This window comes from Schistocerca cancellata, chromosome 11 (assembly GCF_023864275.1).
Source record: "Schistocerca cancellata isolate TAMUIC-IGC-003103 chromosome 11, iqSchCanc2.1, whole genome shotgun sequence".
Classification (NCBI taxonomy): domain Eukaryota; kingdom Metazoa; phylum Arthropoda; class Insecta; order Orthoptera; family Acrididae; genus Schistocerca; species Schistocerca cancellata.
Genome location: NC_064636.1, coordinates 77,697,055 through 77,716,581, shown reverse-complemented (window position 1 = coordinate 77,716,581; position 19,527 = coordinate 77,697,055). Strand labels below are relative to the sequence as shown.

The 19,527-nt window shown below is 45.9% G+C and overlaps 1 protein-coding gene across 1 annotated transcript in view; it reads left to right on the top strand.

Moving 5' to 3' along the window:
- Positions 1-19,527, top strand: part of LOC126108224 (pleckstrin homology domain-containing family G member 5) — a 694,776-nt gene that overhangs the window by 553,960 nt on the left and 121,289 nt on the right. Inside the window, exon 8 of the mRNA XM_049913456.1 lies at positions 4,404-4,604. Within this exon, the coding sequence (XP_049769413.1) occupies positions 4,404-4,604 (201 nt within the window). The remainder of the gene's footprint in view (positions 1-4,403; positions 4,605-19,527) is intronic.

The following is a 19,527-nucleotide window of genomic DNA, read 5'->3' as shown; positions in this document are numbered from 1 at the left end:
TGGAACTCCATCACGCTTACTCGTAGAACACGTGTTTCTTCGTATCTCCTGGGACACGTGTTCTAGCAGGTGTTCTGAATAAAAATAAAGTTCCTGCAGGTAGGACCTGTGAGACGTGCTGGGAGAAAATACGGCCCTAGCAGATACACACCTACAATTACAACCCACAGGTTGATCTTAAACTGACGCTGATGTCTGTCCTGTGCTGTAGCATCTACATCTACATCCGTACTCCGCAAGTCACCTGACGGTGTGTGGCGGAGGTTACTTTGAGTACCTCTATCGGTTCTCCCTTCTATTCCAGTCTCGTATTGTTCGTGAACTTAACATTTTCGGTATGCATCTGTGTAGGCGCTAATCTCTCTGATTTTATCCTCACGGTCTCTTCGCGAGATATACGTAGGAGGGAGCAATATACTGCTGGACCCCTCGGTGAAGGTACGTTCTCGAAACTTCAACAATTTGCCCGTACCGAGCTACTGAGCGTCTCTCTTGCAGAGTCTTCCACTGGAGTTTATCTATCATCTCCGTAACGCTTTCGCGATTACTAAATGATCCTGTAACGAAGCGCGCTTCTCTGCGTTGTATCTTATCTATCTCTTCTATCAACCCTATCTGGTACGGATCCCAAACTGGTGAGCAATATTCAAGCAGTGGGCGAACAAGTGTACTGTAACCTACTTCCTTTGTTTTCGGATTGGATTTCCTTAGGATTCTTCCAATGAATCTCAATCTGGCATCTGCTTTACCGACGATCAACTTTATATGATCATTCCGTTTTAAATCACTCCTAATGCCTACTCCCGATAACTTATGGAATTAACTGCTTCCAGTTTCTGACCTGCTATATTGTAGCTAAATGATAAAGGATCTGCCTGCGATCGGCCCATATGTGTTGGTTGCGGAAGTTTGTTACGCCGTCTATTGTGAAGGTTGCCTCATCTATAAACAAAACTGAAGAGACAAGCAACGGACTGGCAGTTTGCGCAACAAACCATACACCAAAGTTCTTTCGTGTTGGGTGATCGGCAGGTATAAGGCCCTGCACACGTTGAAGATGATAATGCTGTTAATGCTATGCTTGTGTCCCTCATTTTCATTACATCAAGAGGCAAAGCCGATTCCCGGTATGGAACAATTCATTATTTCCAAGAGTCAGTTGAATGTGTTGACAGTCCACATAAATTTTTTGGATGTAAGTGTAACATGTTTTGCTGTTTTGCATGTCCTGACAAGCATTGGCAATGTAGACTTTCACGGCCGGAAATGTCATGTCCATTATAATTATCCGGGCTGTTATGCCGTGGTCGGTTGATGAATTCTGTGTCAATTCCCAACGTTTCGTCCCCGTCTGGGAGAGACATCTTCAAGGGGGGTCTGTAGCTCGATGGAAGTCCAACACACCCACTGGCTCGCTACTGACTGCCGCTAAATTCCGTGTCCGCGCCTGCGGCGTGACGTCACGTGTTTTGAAAGCGTCAGTGCAATTGGCCGCTGTCCGTCGCCGTCGATCGCCGTTGCCATCACCCAGTGGTGGACGGGTGGTACACATCTTCTTCAACACCGGCATCCATATAACGTTTAATTTCACGCCCTCCTCCTTTCGATTGAAATTATTTGGGTGTTTCGCGATTTCGCTTGCCTCCCTGTAGAGCCCTTCGTAATATCCGCTCGTGGCCGCTAGTACTTGCGTCCCCTCGAAACGAATATTGTGGTTCCTTGGCTGGAAAGCATGCTCCGCAACAGCTGATCGTTCTGTTTCTCCTCTTCTACAATTGCCCTTGTGCTCTTTCAAACGTTTAGAAACAGTTCTTTTAGTGGTATCCACATAAACATCACCACAACTGCACGGGACCCTACACACTCCAGCTTTTTCCAATGGTTTGCGAGCGTCCTTGGCAGGCTTAAGGTATTCCTGTATCTTCTTGGTGGGCTTGTAAATTACGGTAATATCCCGCTTCGTCCGTCAAGATCCTCCCTATTCTTTCCGTTATATTTTTAACAAACGGCAGGAAAACCTTAGATACTCCAGTAGCCTGTACGTCACTATGGTTTCTGCGTGGCTGTCTCAACGCACGTTTTATTTCGGCGGACGAATATCCGTTCTCCATTAGTGCATTGTGGAGATGCTCCATCTCAACGTCCAGCAACTCGGGTTCACAAATATTTCTAGCTCTGTCCGCTAACGTCTTGATAACACCCCGCTTCTGTTGTGGGCGATGGTTCGAATCCCGGTGCAAATAACGGTCCGTGTGCGTGGGTCTGCGGTATACTAGTGGCCCAATCGACGGCAGCCGACAGCAGCCAATTGCACTGACGTTTTCAAAACACGTGACGTCACGCCTCGGCGCGGGAGCGCGCGGACACGGAATTTGGCGGCAGTCAGTAGCGAGCCAGTGGGTGTGTCGGACCTTCCATCGAGCTACGGACCCCCTTGAAGATGAACTACGCAGACGGGGACGAAACGTTGGGAGTTGACGCAGAATTCATCAACCGACCACGGCATAACAGCCCGGATAATTATAACGGCGTTTAATATTTACGTCATTGCCTAGAATATTGGCACTAGAGCATATGTCAACCACTGTTTTTTAACTCTTCGTCTTTTTAACAATATTACTTTTGTCGTGTTCTTCTTTTTATTGCATTTTATTACTGTAACACTTTTTATACTTTATAAGCTTATTACAGACTTTAACCATTCTGTCCCCTTTTATTTTCGCTGTTTCAATTAATTATTGAAAAATAGTGTATGCTGACATTAGCGACATCTGGTCGACTTACTACACAAACATCTTGTGGCTACTGTACGGCAGCTAGTTTTAAACAGTAGTTTTACTGACTACATGACTCGTGCATGTGATGTGATTTCTATTTATTTGACGATGCTGGCGCTGATTCCGCATTTAACAGTTGACTATGCCACTATGGCTGCAGCGCATTAGGACTTTGTTTTTATGAGACAGGTATGCCTCTTCACATTTAAAGCGCACAAATGTAAATTTTGTCAGTACTACTTTTCAATATGCTCTATGTATCGTTCTTAAGCTGTATACAGTTTGCGAGTGTATTTATATTTCTCCCATTTTTGCTGCAGATCTGATGATGGTCATTAAAGACCGAAACCGGTAATCTGTTAAGGGGCTCCGGAACGCCCTATACTTGCAATGTTAAAATAACGCTTATAAATTACATCTTTCCTCACAAAGTATTTGAAGTAGGAAGTAGAACTACTTACACATTATTTATTGGAATATGGGCTACAACGTAACACAGGGATTTTACAAAATTTTAGTTCAGTTATTAAAGATGATTTTTTTTCAATTGTAATGAAAATTTACAACGTTTTTTTGCAATTTTTTATTTATATATTCAAAAATATATAGTTTTTAGGAAAAAGGCTGTGTTAAATTATGCAGAAGGTACTGTGTAACATTTACTGAAAGTTTGAAACAAATATGTGTGGAAGATCCTTAGAAAACATGTAATTAGTATGATAAAATAAAAGTTTTGGGAATCGAGCGACAAAGATTGGATTAACTTTTTAGTGCATTCCAGGTCCATAGGATGGATTATCTTCATCCTCTGCAAACTTCTCCTCCAGCTTCCTCTTGTTCCTCCTCCTGTTTACTCTTGCTCGTATTTCTAGACTCTTTACAGCCGTGTCTGCAGCCCGAAGGCGTTCCTTGTCTAAAGCAAGCATCGCTCGTACCATGTTAGAATGTTATTATTTACAGTAATAACACATACCTTTGGCTTTCCAACATTTCTCCTTTTCTTAAAAGCCTTCAGAGGATTTCTAATAACTTTACTTTTACTGATTATTATACTTCAACAAAACAGAGACTCAAGAAACAGAATTAATTACGAATATTTTCGAGATAACGACAGAGTAAATAAACATGAAACAATCGACAATCACACCAGCGATATATATTGAACCATCAGAGGTTAGCCGCAACACATACTTTATCTCACATCACTAAAATGAACCTGATGAACACGGACGTTAATAATAACACCATTTGACAGCAGTTTAACAGCGCCACAGTGGGTCACGCCCATGTAGAACACATTTCAAAAAAAATTTAAAAATAGTTGTAGTCTTCGGAATTGAATAAATTATATATCTATTAAAAGGTAATAGTCTGCAGATTCAGAAAATGCAAAAAAGTAAAAATTGAACTTTTCATGATTTTGTGCCTTTCCGGAGCCCCTTAAACAGAAAAGATTGTGACCATAGACGTAAATTAAAGGAAAATTATGATGGACATAACCACTGGAAAGCGACCTGATGCCCCCATCCCCACTTGTGTGGAGGTGGGAGCCCTGTGCGCCAGCTGGTGGTGGACGAGTCGCCCACTCACTCCCCCGCTCACCCCGCCCCCGCTCTGTGTCCGCAGCTGTTCCTGGCGTGCCTGCGCTCCCTGCAGGGCTGCGGCCTGCTGGTCGAGGTGGACGCCGGCCGGCTCTTCTGCAACGTGGAGGCGGTCGCGGCCGCCAGCCTGCAGTTCTGGGTTCGACACCTGGCGCCCGCCGTCGCCAGCGCCCGGCACCGCTCGCTGCCGCTCGACCCGCTGCACCTCAGGGACGGCTTCCTCAGGGTGAGTCCAGCAGCTCCGTCTGATTCCAGGACCGTGACCGGCAGCAGAAATTTATCCTGGAGGAGGGGGTTACAGGGTGGGGGGTGGGGGGTCGTAAGCCTCTAAAATTTCCATTCTCGACATAAATGAGGTGCTCAGTTCTACATCTACATCTACATCTACATTTATACTCCGCAAGCCACCCAACGGTGTGTGGCGAAGGGCACTTTACGTGCCACTGTCATTACCTCCCTTTCCTGTTCCAGTCGCGCATGGTTCGCGGGAAGAACGACTGTCTGAAGGCCTCCGTGCGCGCTCTAATCTCTCTAATTTTACATTCGTGATCTCCTCGGGAGGTATAAGTAGGGGGAAGCAATATATTCGATACCTCATCCAGAAGCCCGCATCTCGTGGTCGTGCGGTAGCGTTCTCGCTTCCCACGCCTGGGTTCCCGGGTTCGATTCCCGGCGGGGTCAGGGATTTTCTCTGCCTCGTGATGGCTGGGTGTTGTGTGCTGTCCTTAGGTTAGTTAGGTTTAAGTAGTTCTAAGTTCTAGGGGACTTATGACCACAGCAGTTGAGTCCCGTAGTGCTCAGAGCCATTTGAACCATCATCCAGAAAAGCACCCTCTCGAAACCTGGCGAGCAAGCTACACCGCGATGCAGAGCGCCTCTCTTGCAGCGTCTGCCACTTGAGTTTGTTAAACATCTCCGTAACGCTATCACGGTTACCAAATAACCCTGTGACTAAACGCGCCGCTCTTCTTTGGATCTTCTCTATCTCCTCCGTCAACCCGATCTGGTACGGATCCCACAAAGTTTCGAAACGTGTCATGCCACAAGAATTACACAACTAGCCATTAAAATTGCTACACCACGAGGATGGCAACAAATTTAACCGACAGGAAGAAGACGATGTGATATGCAAATGATTAGCTTTCCAGAGCATTCACACAAGGTTGGCGCTGGTGGCGACACCTACAACGTGCTGACATGAGGAAAGTTTCCAACCGATTTCTCATACACAGACAGCAGTTGACCGGCGTTGCGTGGTGAAACGTCGTTGTGTAAGGAGGAGATTTGCGTACCATCGCATTTCCGATTTTGATAAAGGTCGGATTGTAGCCTATCGCGATTGCCATTTATCGTATCGCGACATTGCTGCTCGCGTTGTTCGAGATCCAAGGACTGTTAGCAGAATATGGAATCGGTGGGTTTAGGAGGGTATACAGAACGCCGTGCTGGATCCCAACGGCCTCGTATCACTAGCAGCCAAGATGACAGGCATCTTATCCGCACGGCTGTAACGGATCGTGCAGCCACGTCTCGATCCCTGAGTTAACAGACGGGGACGTTTGCGAGACAGCAACCATCTGCACGAACAGTTCGACGACGTCTGCAGCAGCACGGACTATCAGCTCGGAGACCATGGCTGCAGTTACCCTTGACGCTGCATCCCAGACAGGAGCGCCTGCGATGATGTACTCGACGACGAACCTGGGTGCACGAATGGCAAAACGTCATTTTTTCGGATGAATCCAGGTTCTGTATACAGCATCACGTTGGTCACACCCGTGTTTGTCGACATCGCGGTGGACGCACATTGGAAGCGTGTATTCGTCTTCGCCATACTGGCGTATCACCCAACGTGATGGTATGCGGTGCCATTGGTTACAGGTCTCGGTCACCTCTTGTTCGCATTGACGGCACTTTGAACAGTGGACGTCACATTTCAGATGTGTTACGACCTGTGGCTCTACCTTTCATTCGATCCCTGCAAAACCCCACATTTCAGCAGGATAATGCACGACTGCATGTTGCAGGTCCTGTACGCGCCTTTCTGGATACAGAAAATGTTCGACTGCTGCCCTGGCCAGCACATTCTCCAGATCTCTCACGAATTGTAAACGCCTGGTCGAAGGTGGCTGAGCAACTGGCTCGTCACAATACGCCAGTCACTATTCTTGATGAACTGTGGTATCGTGTTGGAGCTGCACGGGCAGCTGTACCTGTACGCGCCATCCAAGCTCTGTTTGGGTCAATGCCCAGGCGTATCGAGGCCGTTATTACGGCCAGAGGTGGTTGTTCTGGATACTGATTTCTCAGGATCTATGCACCCAAATTGCGTGAAAATGTAATCACATGTCAGTTCTAGTTTAATATATTTGTCCAATGAATATCCGTTTATCATCTGCATTTCTTCTTGGTGTAGCAATTTTAATGACCAGTAGTGTAAATTTTATAGATATCACAAAGGACTTATTATGTCCCAGAGAAATGGTAGTTGTCGATGGTATACAAAAAATCCTGGACTACTGATTCCAAGGGCGGGTGGTTATAGTGCCGCCTCTTGCAACCCCTTCCCCGCCCCCTTCGCCCCCTGTTACAGACGGCAATGCTCATGACCACGTATTATTGTGACCTGCCTGTAGAATGCCGTGTTTATCATTGCTCAAACGTTGAGCTGAGTGGAAATGGCACCCTCTACAAATTACCCATTGGGTTGAGGGAAAATTACGATTTGGATTGTTGTCAGAGTTTTCGTAGCCAGACAAAGAGTGACAAATGGACGAATGTGGCATCAAACTCCCTAACGTGAGATCTAGTTTCGAATAAAAATAGTTTTAACTGCTTGAAAGTAATGAAAGTTATCAAGCACAAGTTAACTGGTGATTAGAGGGGAAACTGAAATATCTCATAAACAGCTGCTATTAGTGATGTGTGAAAAAGTTCATCTCTTCAAGACCTACTAATTTTGGCATAAAAAGTTGCATTGATATGATATTTATCTGTGAAAAAGGCTTACAATATTTCGAGAAGACGCTAGGAAAGCAAATGGGGTGTCCAAAAGATGGTGCTTTCTGAACAAAACATGAAAATAAAATAATTACTTTTGAACACATTATGGGAGAGAACAGTGATCAATGTGTTACAAATATTTACTATCAAAAACAGTCCTGATCACAATTTATTTATTACAGTGACCGGTTTCGACAACTGCTGTGGTCATCTTCAGACCTAGAAGTCGTATACAAAGCTTTAATTACAGGGCTACATACATTAAAGAAAATACATAAAGTTATAAAGCTATAAAACGAAGAATTACCAGTGTGTAAGAACCTCTTTCTGCTGGAAAATCACTACTGGAGAAACCAGTGCACGTCTTACTATACATAATGGAGGCTCCATCCACTTCTAACGGAATGATGTCATTACTAACCAATGGGTTATAGCTCGAATAACAATGTAAAATTTCTTGGTTAAAAGAACATTCTCAAGAAAGAAAAAATAAACAGACATTAAACTTAGCTTTTTAATAGCTACTGTCAATTAAGAAGCCTTAAAATATTTAAGCATGTAGGATAAATGAACTTCGTTTTGATAGTACATGGGTTGCCTTCTCAAGGCCTGTTAGTGAACCATTTGGAACCACTGGTTGCCATGGTGAAGTTGGACGCCGTTCCAGAGATGAGGCAGCAGGCTTCTTTCCGCTGAAGTTGTTGTAAAGTCGACAGGCAGACTAGTGGTCGCCATGGTGAGGATAAACGCCAGTGCAAAGATGTGGCAGCAGGTTCTTTCTAACGAACTTGTTGCGAAAGTGGAATGGCAAAAAGTGTCACAAAATGGCTATGAGCACTATGGGACTTAACATCTGAGGTCATCAGTCCCGTAGAACTTAGAACTACTTGCATCTAACTAACCTAAGGACGTCACACACATCCATGCCCGAGGCAGGATTCGAACCTGTGACCGTAGCGGTCACGCAGTTCCAAACTGAAGCGCTTCGCTCGGCCACACCGGCCGGCAAAATAAAAAAAAAGGTGTCACGTCAGCTAATGTACTATTGAGCAGCAACATGTCTTTATTGAAACGATTTTCAATGAATAGGCTGCAATAATCTTTAGCTGACATGCGTAGTACATACTGGACAGGTACGTTCTACTGGTGTAATAAGAGACTCTCATTTACACAGATAACATAATACTTCTTACAGAACAATACTAAGAGAAAAATAAGTAAATAAAATCGAGAGGGCACAGTAGTTGTGCATATTTATGAAACATTGTCTATGAAGTTCGTGTGTAGATTCCATTTTTTTTATTACATGTATAGTAAGACGTGCACTGGTTTCTCCAGCAGTAATTTTCCAGCAGAAAGAGGTTCTTACTCATTGGTAATTCTTCCTTTTATAGCTTTATAACTTTATGTATTTTCTTTAATGTATGTAGCCCTCTAATTAAAGCTTTGCAAACGAGTCTGAAGATGACCACAGTAGTGGTCGAAACCGGTCACCGTAATAAATAAATTGTGATCAGGACTGTATCTGATAGTAAATATTTGTGACACATTGATCACTGTTCGCTCCCATAATGTATTCAAAAGTATTTTTTTTTTATTTTCATGTTCTATTCAGAAAGCACCATCTCTTGGACACCCTATTTGCTTCCCTAGCGTCTTCTGTCCTCGAAATATTGTAAGCCTTTTTCACAGATAAATATCATACCAACGCAGCGTTTTATGTCAAAATTAGTAGGCCTTGAAGAGAGAAAATTTTTCACACATCACTAATAGCAGCTGTTTATGAGATATTTCAGTTTTCCCTCTAATCACCAGTTAACTTGTGCTTGATCACTTTCATTACTTTCAAGCAGTTGAAACTATTTTTATTCGAAGCTAAATCTCCCACTGGTCCGTTTGATACCCCATTCGTCCATTTGTCACTCTTTGTTTGGCGATGAAAACTCTGACAATACTCCAATACGTAATTTTCCCTCAACCGACTGGGTAATTTGTAGCGGGTGCCGTGTCCACTCAGCTCAACGTTTGAGCAATGATAAACACGGCATTCTACATGCAGGTCGCAATAATACGTGGTCATGAAATGTTTTGGTAAATGTGTTGTGTATGACTTTTTTCACAACAGTAAGGAGAGGTTGGCTGCAGAGTGGTGCAGCAGCTGTTATCACAGAAAAGGTGGACAGGAGCAGTAATGATTAACAAACAAGATAACACGGCAAACAGAAGATTTGTTTTGCTTATATTTCTCCAAGTATATGAAGGCTGATTACGAATAATGCAGCAAGAAATAAGAGTCCAGCTCTCAATGTCAACAAGGATGGATCTCTCTGAACTAAAGCATGAATGATGGTGTCAGAGCTGTGACTAGGCAACATCTGCATAGCACCGCATAGAAGAGGCTCCAAGTTTGGGTGGCCTGTGTCCAGTAGAGATGGGGGATCCGCTCTTGAACTAATTCATAGAGTTCAATCTTTCAAAGGAGTGAACAATCAGTGATTCAGAAAAAAAGAACAGTAGCTCCAAACGTTTCCCACGGCAGAGAGAGAGAGAGAGAGAGAGAGAAGGAGAATATCAGCGGCGCCTCTGCTGGTCAGAGCACAGTGCACGCCACACATCACAGCCAGCGCCGGCCTCTGCCCTGCTTCTACCTTGCCTGCCTGCATTGTGCAGTGACCCATTGGATTTTGTGTTTCACATATGCCGTGCCGTCTCTGTGCGTTGTCTGCCACGTGCAGTGTCTGGCGCAGCTTAACTTCGTATCGCACTCTGTCGGCGATCGTTTCAGTCGCACGTCCTGCCCTCTGGGCAGTTGATGCGAGCAACAGGACAGAGAGCCTCCTAGCGGAGAACGTAAGAACTACTTGCAAAAACCTGCTCGCAAGAGAACGGACGATTTGTCTCAGAGCGGGTGACTGGTGGCCGTTCACCACTCCCCCCACCCTCGGAACTCGCCCGCTCAACGCTCACCCCACTGTTCTCGACTCTAGCCAGAGCGTTGAGCAAAGCAACTCAGGTGTCACTCCAGTCTCTGCGGTCTTAGCTCACACAGTAATACAGCTCGCGGCTCGACCTGCTCGACTCAGCGCTTCTGCATCGGAGTTCGTCCCTACTGGATATTGTTCTTCGTAGTAATACCGCTATGTATATTACATTATTATGTTATGTATACATCATTTGTTTTTATTTTATTTTTATTTGTTTCAACTGATCAGATTAGGTTCCTGACGACTCCTCTTACTATAGGATTTTTATTATGGACACTCGAATTTACGCTTTAATTACGAGCGAACTGATAAACGTATCGCAAAATGTGATACACCAATATTTTCCTTGTTTTATTCTGCGTAAGGCTATATGCAGCACTTTAGTCTTACAGTCAAATTTATATATATTTTTTTCTTTTTCTGGTACGGATTTTGCGATTTTAGGCGTCTTCGGAAGGAAACGTTCACTTTAAAAATATATGGCTTGTGATGTATTTATACGAAGTTAATGAAATTTTAATACATTATATTGTTAATGTAAATCTCAAGTTACAACATTTTCCGATCACCCAAAAAACCACGATAGTGCAAAATAAATCAATAATCAAAAACTTTGTCATATCGTGGAAATTTCAACAAACAATACAAAATTCTTACTCATTATCTGTGTTACTTCAAAATAGGATCAAATAAGATTGAAATACAGGTATAGTACTGGAATAAACCAAGTTTAAAGGGCAATGTGCCTTCCATTTATTTTCTATTGTGAATGAGTGGTGAGTCATGAAAAAGAGCTAGTTCATTTCAGGGAGTGAACAGTTCTGATCCGATCTCTGAAAAGAACAGTTTTGCCCATCTCTAGTGTCCAGGTGCCTGCCATCCTATTGTGCAGCGGCAGAGGGCACTCGTGGTTCGGAGCCGTTGCAGCCGCGGCCCAGCTGCCACGCGGCATTGGGTCCGCCATATTGCGCGTGCACGCTGTCGGCGCCGGACAGAAATTGGCAATTCCGTTGCCGGTTTAAAGCAACACCGACTCAAAGGAAGGCCTCGGCGCTTGTTGGTGACGTCACGTCAGCTACGCACGGTGAACGCCCGGTCTGTTGCAGGCATACTCATTGTGGTGTCACCACCAGACACCACACTTGCTAGGTGGTAGCCTTTAAATCGGCCGCGGTCCATTAGTACATGTCGGACCCGCGTGTCGCCACTGTCAGTCATTACAGACCGAGCGCCGCCACACGGCAGGTCTAGAGAGACGGACTAGCACTCGCCCCAGTTGTACGGACGACTTTGCTAGCGACTACACTGACGAAGCCTTTCTCTCATTTGCCGAGAGACAGTTAGAATAGTCTTCAGCTAAGTCCATGGCTACGACCTAGCAAGGCGCCATTAACCATTCCTGGAGAGAGTCTCACTTGTATAACCAAGAGCGATGTACCACAATGATGGAATAAAGTTAAGTATTAACGCAGCTACGTACTTTTCTTTATAGCATTCACCACGTATCCTGTTTCAGACCTCACGCCAGCCGGCGTGAGTTGACGCGTGCCCTTTCGGTTACCTCGCCTTGTGTCTAGACCAGGGGCGGGCAAACGTTGCACGCGGCTCGTGAGCGCACAGCGCTGCACGTGTGCTGCTCGCGTGCAGGCGTCGAATGGGGCAGCGGCGTCAGGCGGCAGGGTGCGGCAGTGCAGTGCCAGGCTAAGCAGCGGACGTTGATGCGAAGGGACCACTACGTAGTGAACGTTGTATTTCAAGAACCGGAAAATGCAGAGCGAAACAAGGAAGCGGAGAAGTAGAGATTTGTCATCTTTTAAAAAGCAATGGGAGAATCATTTTTTTCTTTGTGAAAAACGTGAAAATTCGAAATGTTTAATATGTGGCAGTATTCTCGCTGGTCAGCGTAAGTTTAGTATTGAAGGTCATTATAATAAATTTCACAAGGACGAGTACAATTTATTGTCGGATTCTGAGCAGATGGGGAAATTGACTGAGCTTAAGAAGAGCGATCTGCCGATACTAGATGATCTGTCGTAGTTGTTGTTGTCACGAGAGATCTACGACTTTCGTCATGTCTCTCATGTAACAGATTTAACATTTTATGAAGCACTGTTTTCAGTTTTTCAGGACGACAACAATAATAGCCCAGCGGTACGTGCAAGTTATAAGATTGCGCTTAATATAGCGAGAGCTGGAAAGCCATTTGCTGAATTAATAAGTCTCGGTTAAGAGCAAACATCAGTGATGAAAATTTACGTAACTGTTTGCGTTTGTCTGAATGTAGAAATTTTGTTCCAGATATGAAACGTGTTGTAAACTCCACCCGTGGTAATCAAATAAAACGTATCGTAGGTAATAGGTACTCTTTCAAACCATGATTTCTTTCAAGCACCCCTACTAACCTCATTCTTTCATTCAATAAAGCAAGGTAGGAAACAACGCATTAGAGAGGAAGGAGCGGACAGAAGGTATGGTGGGGAGGGTAGATAAGCGGGTGGCCAGCTTGCCCCTGCGAACGCGCAGAACACCTGTTAACTGCACGCGTGCAAGTGCACCGCACACGAGCAGGATTCCTGCCCGCCCCTGGTCTAGAGTGTCTTGTCTAGACACAACACTCATAATGGTGGTGTCTCCCTCCCTGACACAGGAAAATGTGGAACTATTGGCGGTACTTGACCAACACACATTATTCTGAGAGATTTCTGCAATCAGTTAATTGTGCAATTCATTACACTTCTTAACAAATAGTGTACTCCTGAACTTAAATTTCCACCTGTTTTAAGGACTGACATACAAAAACAACTTCACGGTCCAGCAGCAACAGAATTCGTGCTTCTTTATCTTATTTGTAAATCTGAGGAAGTTACGTTTGTACTGGGTTGCTTTTACAAGAAACTGCGAACATATTGGTGCTCTTCTTTAGGTACCTTGGTTGACTATGGGGTGAGGAGCACTGAATGTTAATGAAATATCTTGCGGTTGTACACGTTGGGGGAGGGGGTGGGGGACAGAAGAAGAGGCAAAAGAGAGATACTTGTTTTATCAAATAAAATTTTTTTATCTTATAAAGTTTCTCCTTTGAGTTGGAACAGGGGAATATTTATCTTTTCTAATGTGCATGTTTAAAAAAGTTTAAGCTCAGCAGTATTTTCGATGTATGAATCTATTTTGTTTCCTGTTTAGAATTCCTTTCGTTGAAAACGACTGTAATCTAATGACTGGCAACAGTTGGACATAGTTCACATTTCCATTGACGGTGTCAAACGAAAATAAGTAATAAATAAAAGAAACGAGTTAATTGTAAGGGGGTTGGCGTAAGTTTCGATAACAAAATGGATCAAGTAAATATAGTTACTTGAATGTAAAATTTCCGAAGCTTGCAATGGGGCAAAGTATCTTCTCATATTGATCTACGTTTGTTTCGACAGGATTCGGTAATACAGTACTATGATCTTCATTTGTAGCTTTATGATAGTAAGAAAATCTTTCATCTAAATAAAACTGCAGAATTCAAAACAATACCAGACATTTATAGTGATGCGCACGCCCAGGCGTTTCTGCCTGCAACAGACCTGGCGTTCGCCGTGCCTAGCTGACGTGACGTCACCAACAAGCGCCGAGGCCTTCCTTTGAGTCGCTGTTGTTTAAAGGCGCCGGTAGGGTGCTATTAATACATGATACCACAAAATGATTAATTCAAAAGTAAGGAATAAAATAGATAAACATTTGACCGAGCTTTGAATGGTGCTCGAAATCGTATAGAGCAAATGAGGCAGCGATTGCAGAGTTAATGTTCAGTGTTTAACGTACAAACTTAGAATTTTAAAGAGTATGGACATTAGTTTGGTGGAATATGTAGGGTGTGCTGTTTACTTTTGTGTAGCTCTGACACATTTCTATCATCTATGCCCATAGGTGTATAAAAGCCTGTACAATTTTTGAGTCTCAAAAATTTTGCAACAGACAATCTCTCAAATAACGGTCCAAAGAATGTACATTTTCAATAGACACCTCATCTGCTGTGCATAATTTCGAGCATCATTTAAAGGAGCGTAATGGTTTCTCTGAAGCATTTTATGTATTAATTTAAAGCAAACAATTTCACAATACGTTTGTTTTCATTTATTCAATTATTTATGTATTTATTTACGTATCCAAGACAAGAATAGTAAACAGAAGAATGGAAATAAAATTCAGCACCTGTTCGGTCACTGTCAGCGTGGCTTTAGGAACGTCAAAGGAACTACAGGGGTTGATATTGCATGGAAGGCACAAGAGGAATTGAGACAAGTGCGTAGCAAATGTCGATGTATAAGAAGCGATCGACAATGTAAAATTCTGTAACATGTTTGAAATTCCAAGGAGAACAACTGTAAGCTACACAGAAAGGTGGGTAATGTAGAATGCTGGCGATCAACACCAGATTCGACGGGTAGCGCTACGCATCTACGTCTGGAAGATTTGTTTGTAATACTTGATACTTGTATGTAGTGATACACAGTAACCTTCTGTGTGAATAACACTATCGATTATATCGATTAACGAAAACCGTATCAAAATCCCTAAACTAGTTACTGGGATTAGCCCAAACATACACTCCTGGAAATGGAAAAAAGAACACATTGACACCGGTGTGACAGACCCACCATACTTGCTCCGGACACTGCGAGAGGGCTGTACAAGCAATGATCACACGCACGGCACAGCGGACACACCAGGAACCGCGGTGTTGGCCGTCGAATGGCGCTAGCTGCGCAGCATTTGTGCACCGCCGCCGTCAGTGTCAGCCAGTTTGCCGTGGCATACGGAGCTCCATCGCAGTCTTTAACACTGGTAGCATGCCGCGACAGCGTGGACGTGAACCGTATGTGCAGTTGACGGACTTTGAGCGAGGGCGTATAGTGGGCATGCGGGAGGCCGGGTGGACGTACCGCCGAATTGCTCAACACGTGGGGCGTGAGGTCTCCACAGTACATCAATGTTGTCGCCAGTGGTCGGCGGAAGGTGCACGTGCCCGTCGACCTGGGACCGGACCGCAGCGACGCACGGATGCACGCCGAGACCGTAGGATCCTACGCAGTGCCGTAGGGGACCGCACCGCCACTTGCCAGCAAATTAGGGACACTGTTGCTCCTGGGGTATCGGCGAGGACCATTCGCAACCGTCTCCATGAAGCTGGGCTACGGTCCCGCACACCGTTAGGCCGTCTTCCGCTCACGCCCCAACATCGTGCAGCCCGCCTCCAGTGGTGTCGCGACAGGCGTGAATGGAGGGACGAATGGAGACGTGTCGTCTTCAGCGATGAGAGTCGCTTCTGCCTCGGTGCCAATGATGGTCGTATGCGTGTTTGGCGCCGTGCAGGTGAGCGCCAAAATCAGGCCTGCATACGACCGAGGCACACAGGGCCGACACCCGGCATCGTGGTGTGGGGAGCGATCTCCTACACTGGCTGTACACCACTGGTGATCGTCGAGGGGACACTGAATAGTGCACGGTACATCCAAACCGTCATCGAACCCATCGTTCTACCATTCCTAGACCGGCAAGGGAACTTGCTGTTCCAACAGGACAATGCACGTCCGCATGTATCCCGTGCCACCCAACGTGCTCTAGAAGGTGTAAGTCAACTACCCTGGCCAGCAAGATCTCCGGATCTGTCCCCCATTGAGCATGTTTGGGACTGGATGAAGCGTCGTCTCACGCGGTCTGCACGTCCAGCACGAACGCTGGTCCAACTGAGGCGCCAGGTGGAAATGGCATGGCAAGCCGTTCCATTGGAGGATAGCAGCCTGCATTGCTGCGAAAGGTGGATATACACTGTACTAGTGCCTACATTGTGCATGCTCTGTTGCCTGTGTCTATGTGCCTGTGGTTCTGTGAGTGTGATCATGTGATGTATCTGACCCCAGGAATGTGTCAGTAAAGTTTCCCCTTCCTGGGACAATGAATTCACGGAGTTCTTATTTCAATTTCCAGGAGTGTACTTGTATATACTAACTGTAAGAGGGAAAAATAACAGTGGAAGACCAAGAACGACATGCTCCCGTCGAACCGACGCGAGAGAGGGATGCAGTGTTTCGTTCCTACTGTTCAATCTACACTATGTGATCAAAAGTATCAGGACACCCCTAGAACATACGTTTTTCATATTAGGTGCACTGTGCTCCACCTACTGCCAGGTACTCCATATCAGCGACCTCAGTACTCATTAGACATCGTGAGAGAGCAGAATGGGGCGCTCCGCAGAATTCACGGACTTCGAACGTGGCCAGGTGACTGGGTGTCACTTCTGTGATACGTCTGAAAGGGAGATTTCCAAATTCCTAAACATCCCCAGGTCCACTGTTTCCGATGTGATTAGTGAAGTGGAAACGTGAAGGGACGCGTACAGCACAAAAGCGTGCAGGCCGACCTCGTCTGTTGACTGACAGAGACCGCCGATAATTGAAGAGGGTCGTAATGTGTAATAGGCAGACATCTATCCACACCGTCACACAGGGATTCCAAACTGCATCAGGATCCACTGCAAGTACTGTGACAGTTAGGAAGGAGGTGAGAAAACTTAGATTTCACGGTGGAGCAGCTGCTCATAAGTCACACATCACGCCGGTAAATACCAAACGACGCCTCGCGTGGTGTAAGGAGTGTAAACATTGGACGAATGAATTGTGGAAAAATCGTTGTGTGGAGTGAGGAATCACGGTACACAATGTGCCGATTCGATGACAAGGTGTGGGTATGGCGAATGCCCAGTGAACGTCATCTGCCAGCGTGTGCAGTGCCAACAGTAAAATTCCGAGGCGGTGGTGTTGTGGTGTGATCGGGCTTTTCGTGGAGGGGGTTTTTCTGCGTGGCCGTATCACACCACAGGTCTACGTTGATGTTTTAAGCACCTTCCTGCTTGCCACTGTTGAAGAGGATATTCGGGGATGGCGATTGCATCTTTCAACACGATCGATCACCTGTTGATATTGTACAGCCTGTGGCGTAGTGGTTACACGACAATAACATCCCTGTAATGGACTAGCGTGCACAGAGTCCTGACCTGAATTCTACAGAACACTTTTGGGATGATTTGGAACTCCGACTTCCTGCCAGGCCTCACCGACCGACATCGATACCTGTCCTCCGTGAAGAATGGGCTCCCATTTCACTAGCAACCTTCCAGCACCTGATTGAACGTATGCCTGCGAGAGTGGAAGCTGTGATCAAGGCTAAGGGTGGGCCAACACCATATTGAATTCCAGCATTACCGATGGAGGCGCCATGAACTTGTACGTCATTTTCAGCCAGTTGTTGGATACTTTTGATCATATAGTGTGTACAGTGAACAAGCAATGATCGAAATAAAAGAAAGCTACAGATGCATCAAAATTGAGGATGAAAGGATATCAATGATAAGATTCGCTCATGACATTGCTGTACTTAGTGAAGGTGAAGAAGAATTGCAAGATCTGGTGGAAGGAATGAACAGTGTAATGAGTACAGAATATGGATTAGGAGTAAACCGAAGAAAGACGAAAGTAATGAGGAGTAGCAGAAGTGACATTAGCGACACACTTAACATAATGATTGACGGTCACAAAGTAAATGAAGTTAAGGGAGTCTAAAACCTTGGCAGCAAAACAACCCATGATGGACGGAGCGAGGAGGACATAAAATGCAGCGTAGCACAGGGTGAAATGTTATTCCTGGCCAAGAGAAGTCTAATAGTATCAAATATAGGCCTTAATTTGAGGAAGAAGTGCATTTGTAGCACAGCATTGTACGATAGCAAATCTTCGACTGTATCAAAAAGAAGGGCAGGATGATAGGACGTCTGTTAAGGCATCAGGGAATAACTTGCGTGATACTAGAGGGAGAGGTAGAGATTGAAAACTGTAGAGGAAGAAAGAGACTGGAATCTATTACAAGAAATAACTGAAGACGTACACTCCTGGAAATGGAAAAAAGAACACATTGACACCGGTGTGTCAGACCCACCATACTTGCTCCGGACACTGCGAGAGGGCTGTACAAGCAATGATCACACGCACGGCACAGCGGACACACCAGGAACCGCGGTGTTGGCCGTCGAATGGCGCTAGCTGCGCAGCATTTGTGCACCGCCGCCGTCAGTGTCAGCCAGTTTGCCGTGGCATACGGAGCTCCATCGCAGTCTTTAACACTGGTAGCATGCCGCGACAGCGTGGACGTGAACCGTATGTGCAGTTGACGGACTTTGAGCGAGGGCGTATAGTGGGCATGCGGGAGGCCGGCTGGACGTACCGCCGAATTGCTCAACACGTGGGGCGTGAGGTCTCCACAGTACATCGATGTTGTCGCCAGTGGTCGGCGGAAGGTGCACGTGCCCGTCGACCTGGGGCCGGACCGCAGCGACGCACGGATGCACGCCAAGACCGTAGGATCCTACGCAGTGCCGTAGGGGACCGCACCGCCACTTCCCAGCAAATTAGGGACACTGTTGCTCCTGGGGTATCGGCGAGGACCATTCGCAACCGTCTCCATGAAACTGGGCTACGGTCCCGCACACCGTTAGGCCGTCTTCCGCTCACGTCCCAACATCGTGCAGCCCGCCTCCAGTGGTGTCGCGGCAGGCGTGAATGGAGGGACGAATGGAGACGTGTCGTCTTCAGCGATGAGAGTCGCTTCTGCCTTGGTGCCAATGATGGTCGTATGCGTGTTTGGCGCCGTGCAGGTGAGCGCCATAATCAGGACTGCATACGACCGAGGCACACAGGGCCAACACCCGGCATCATGGTGTGGGGAGCGTTCTCCTACACACGTCCGCATGTATCCCGTGCCACCCAACGTGCTCTAGAAGGTGTAAGTCAACTACCCTGGCCAGCAAGATCTCCGGATCTGTCCCCCATTGAGCATGTTTGGGACTGGATGAAGCGTCGTCTCACGCGGTCTGCACGTCCAGCACGAACGCTGGTCCAACTGAGGCGCCAGGTGGAAATGTGATGGCAAGCCGTTCCACAGGACTACATCCAGCATCTCTACGATCGTCTCCATGGGAGAATAGCAGCCTGCATTGCTGCGAAAGGTGGATATACACTGTACTAGTGCCGACATTGTGCATGCTCTGTTGCCTGTGTCTATGTGCCTGTGGTTCTGTCAGTGTGATCATGTGATGTATCTGACCCCTGGAATGTGTCA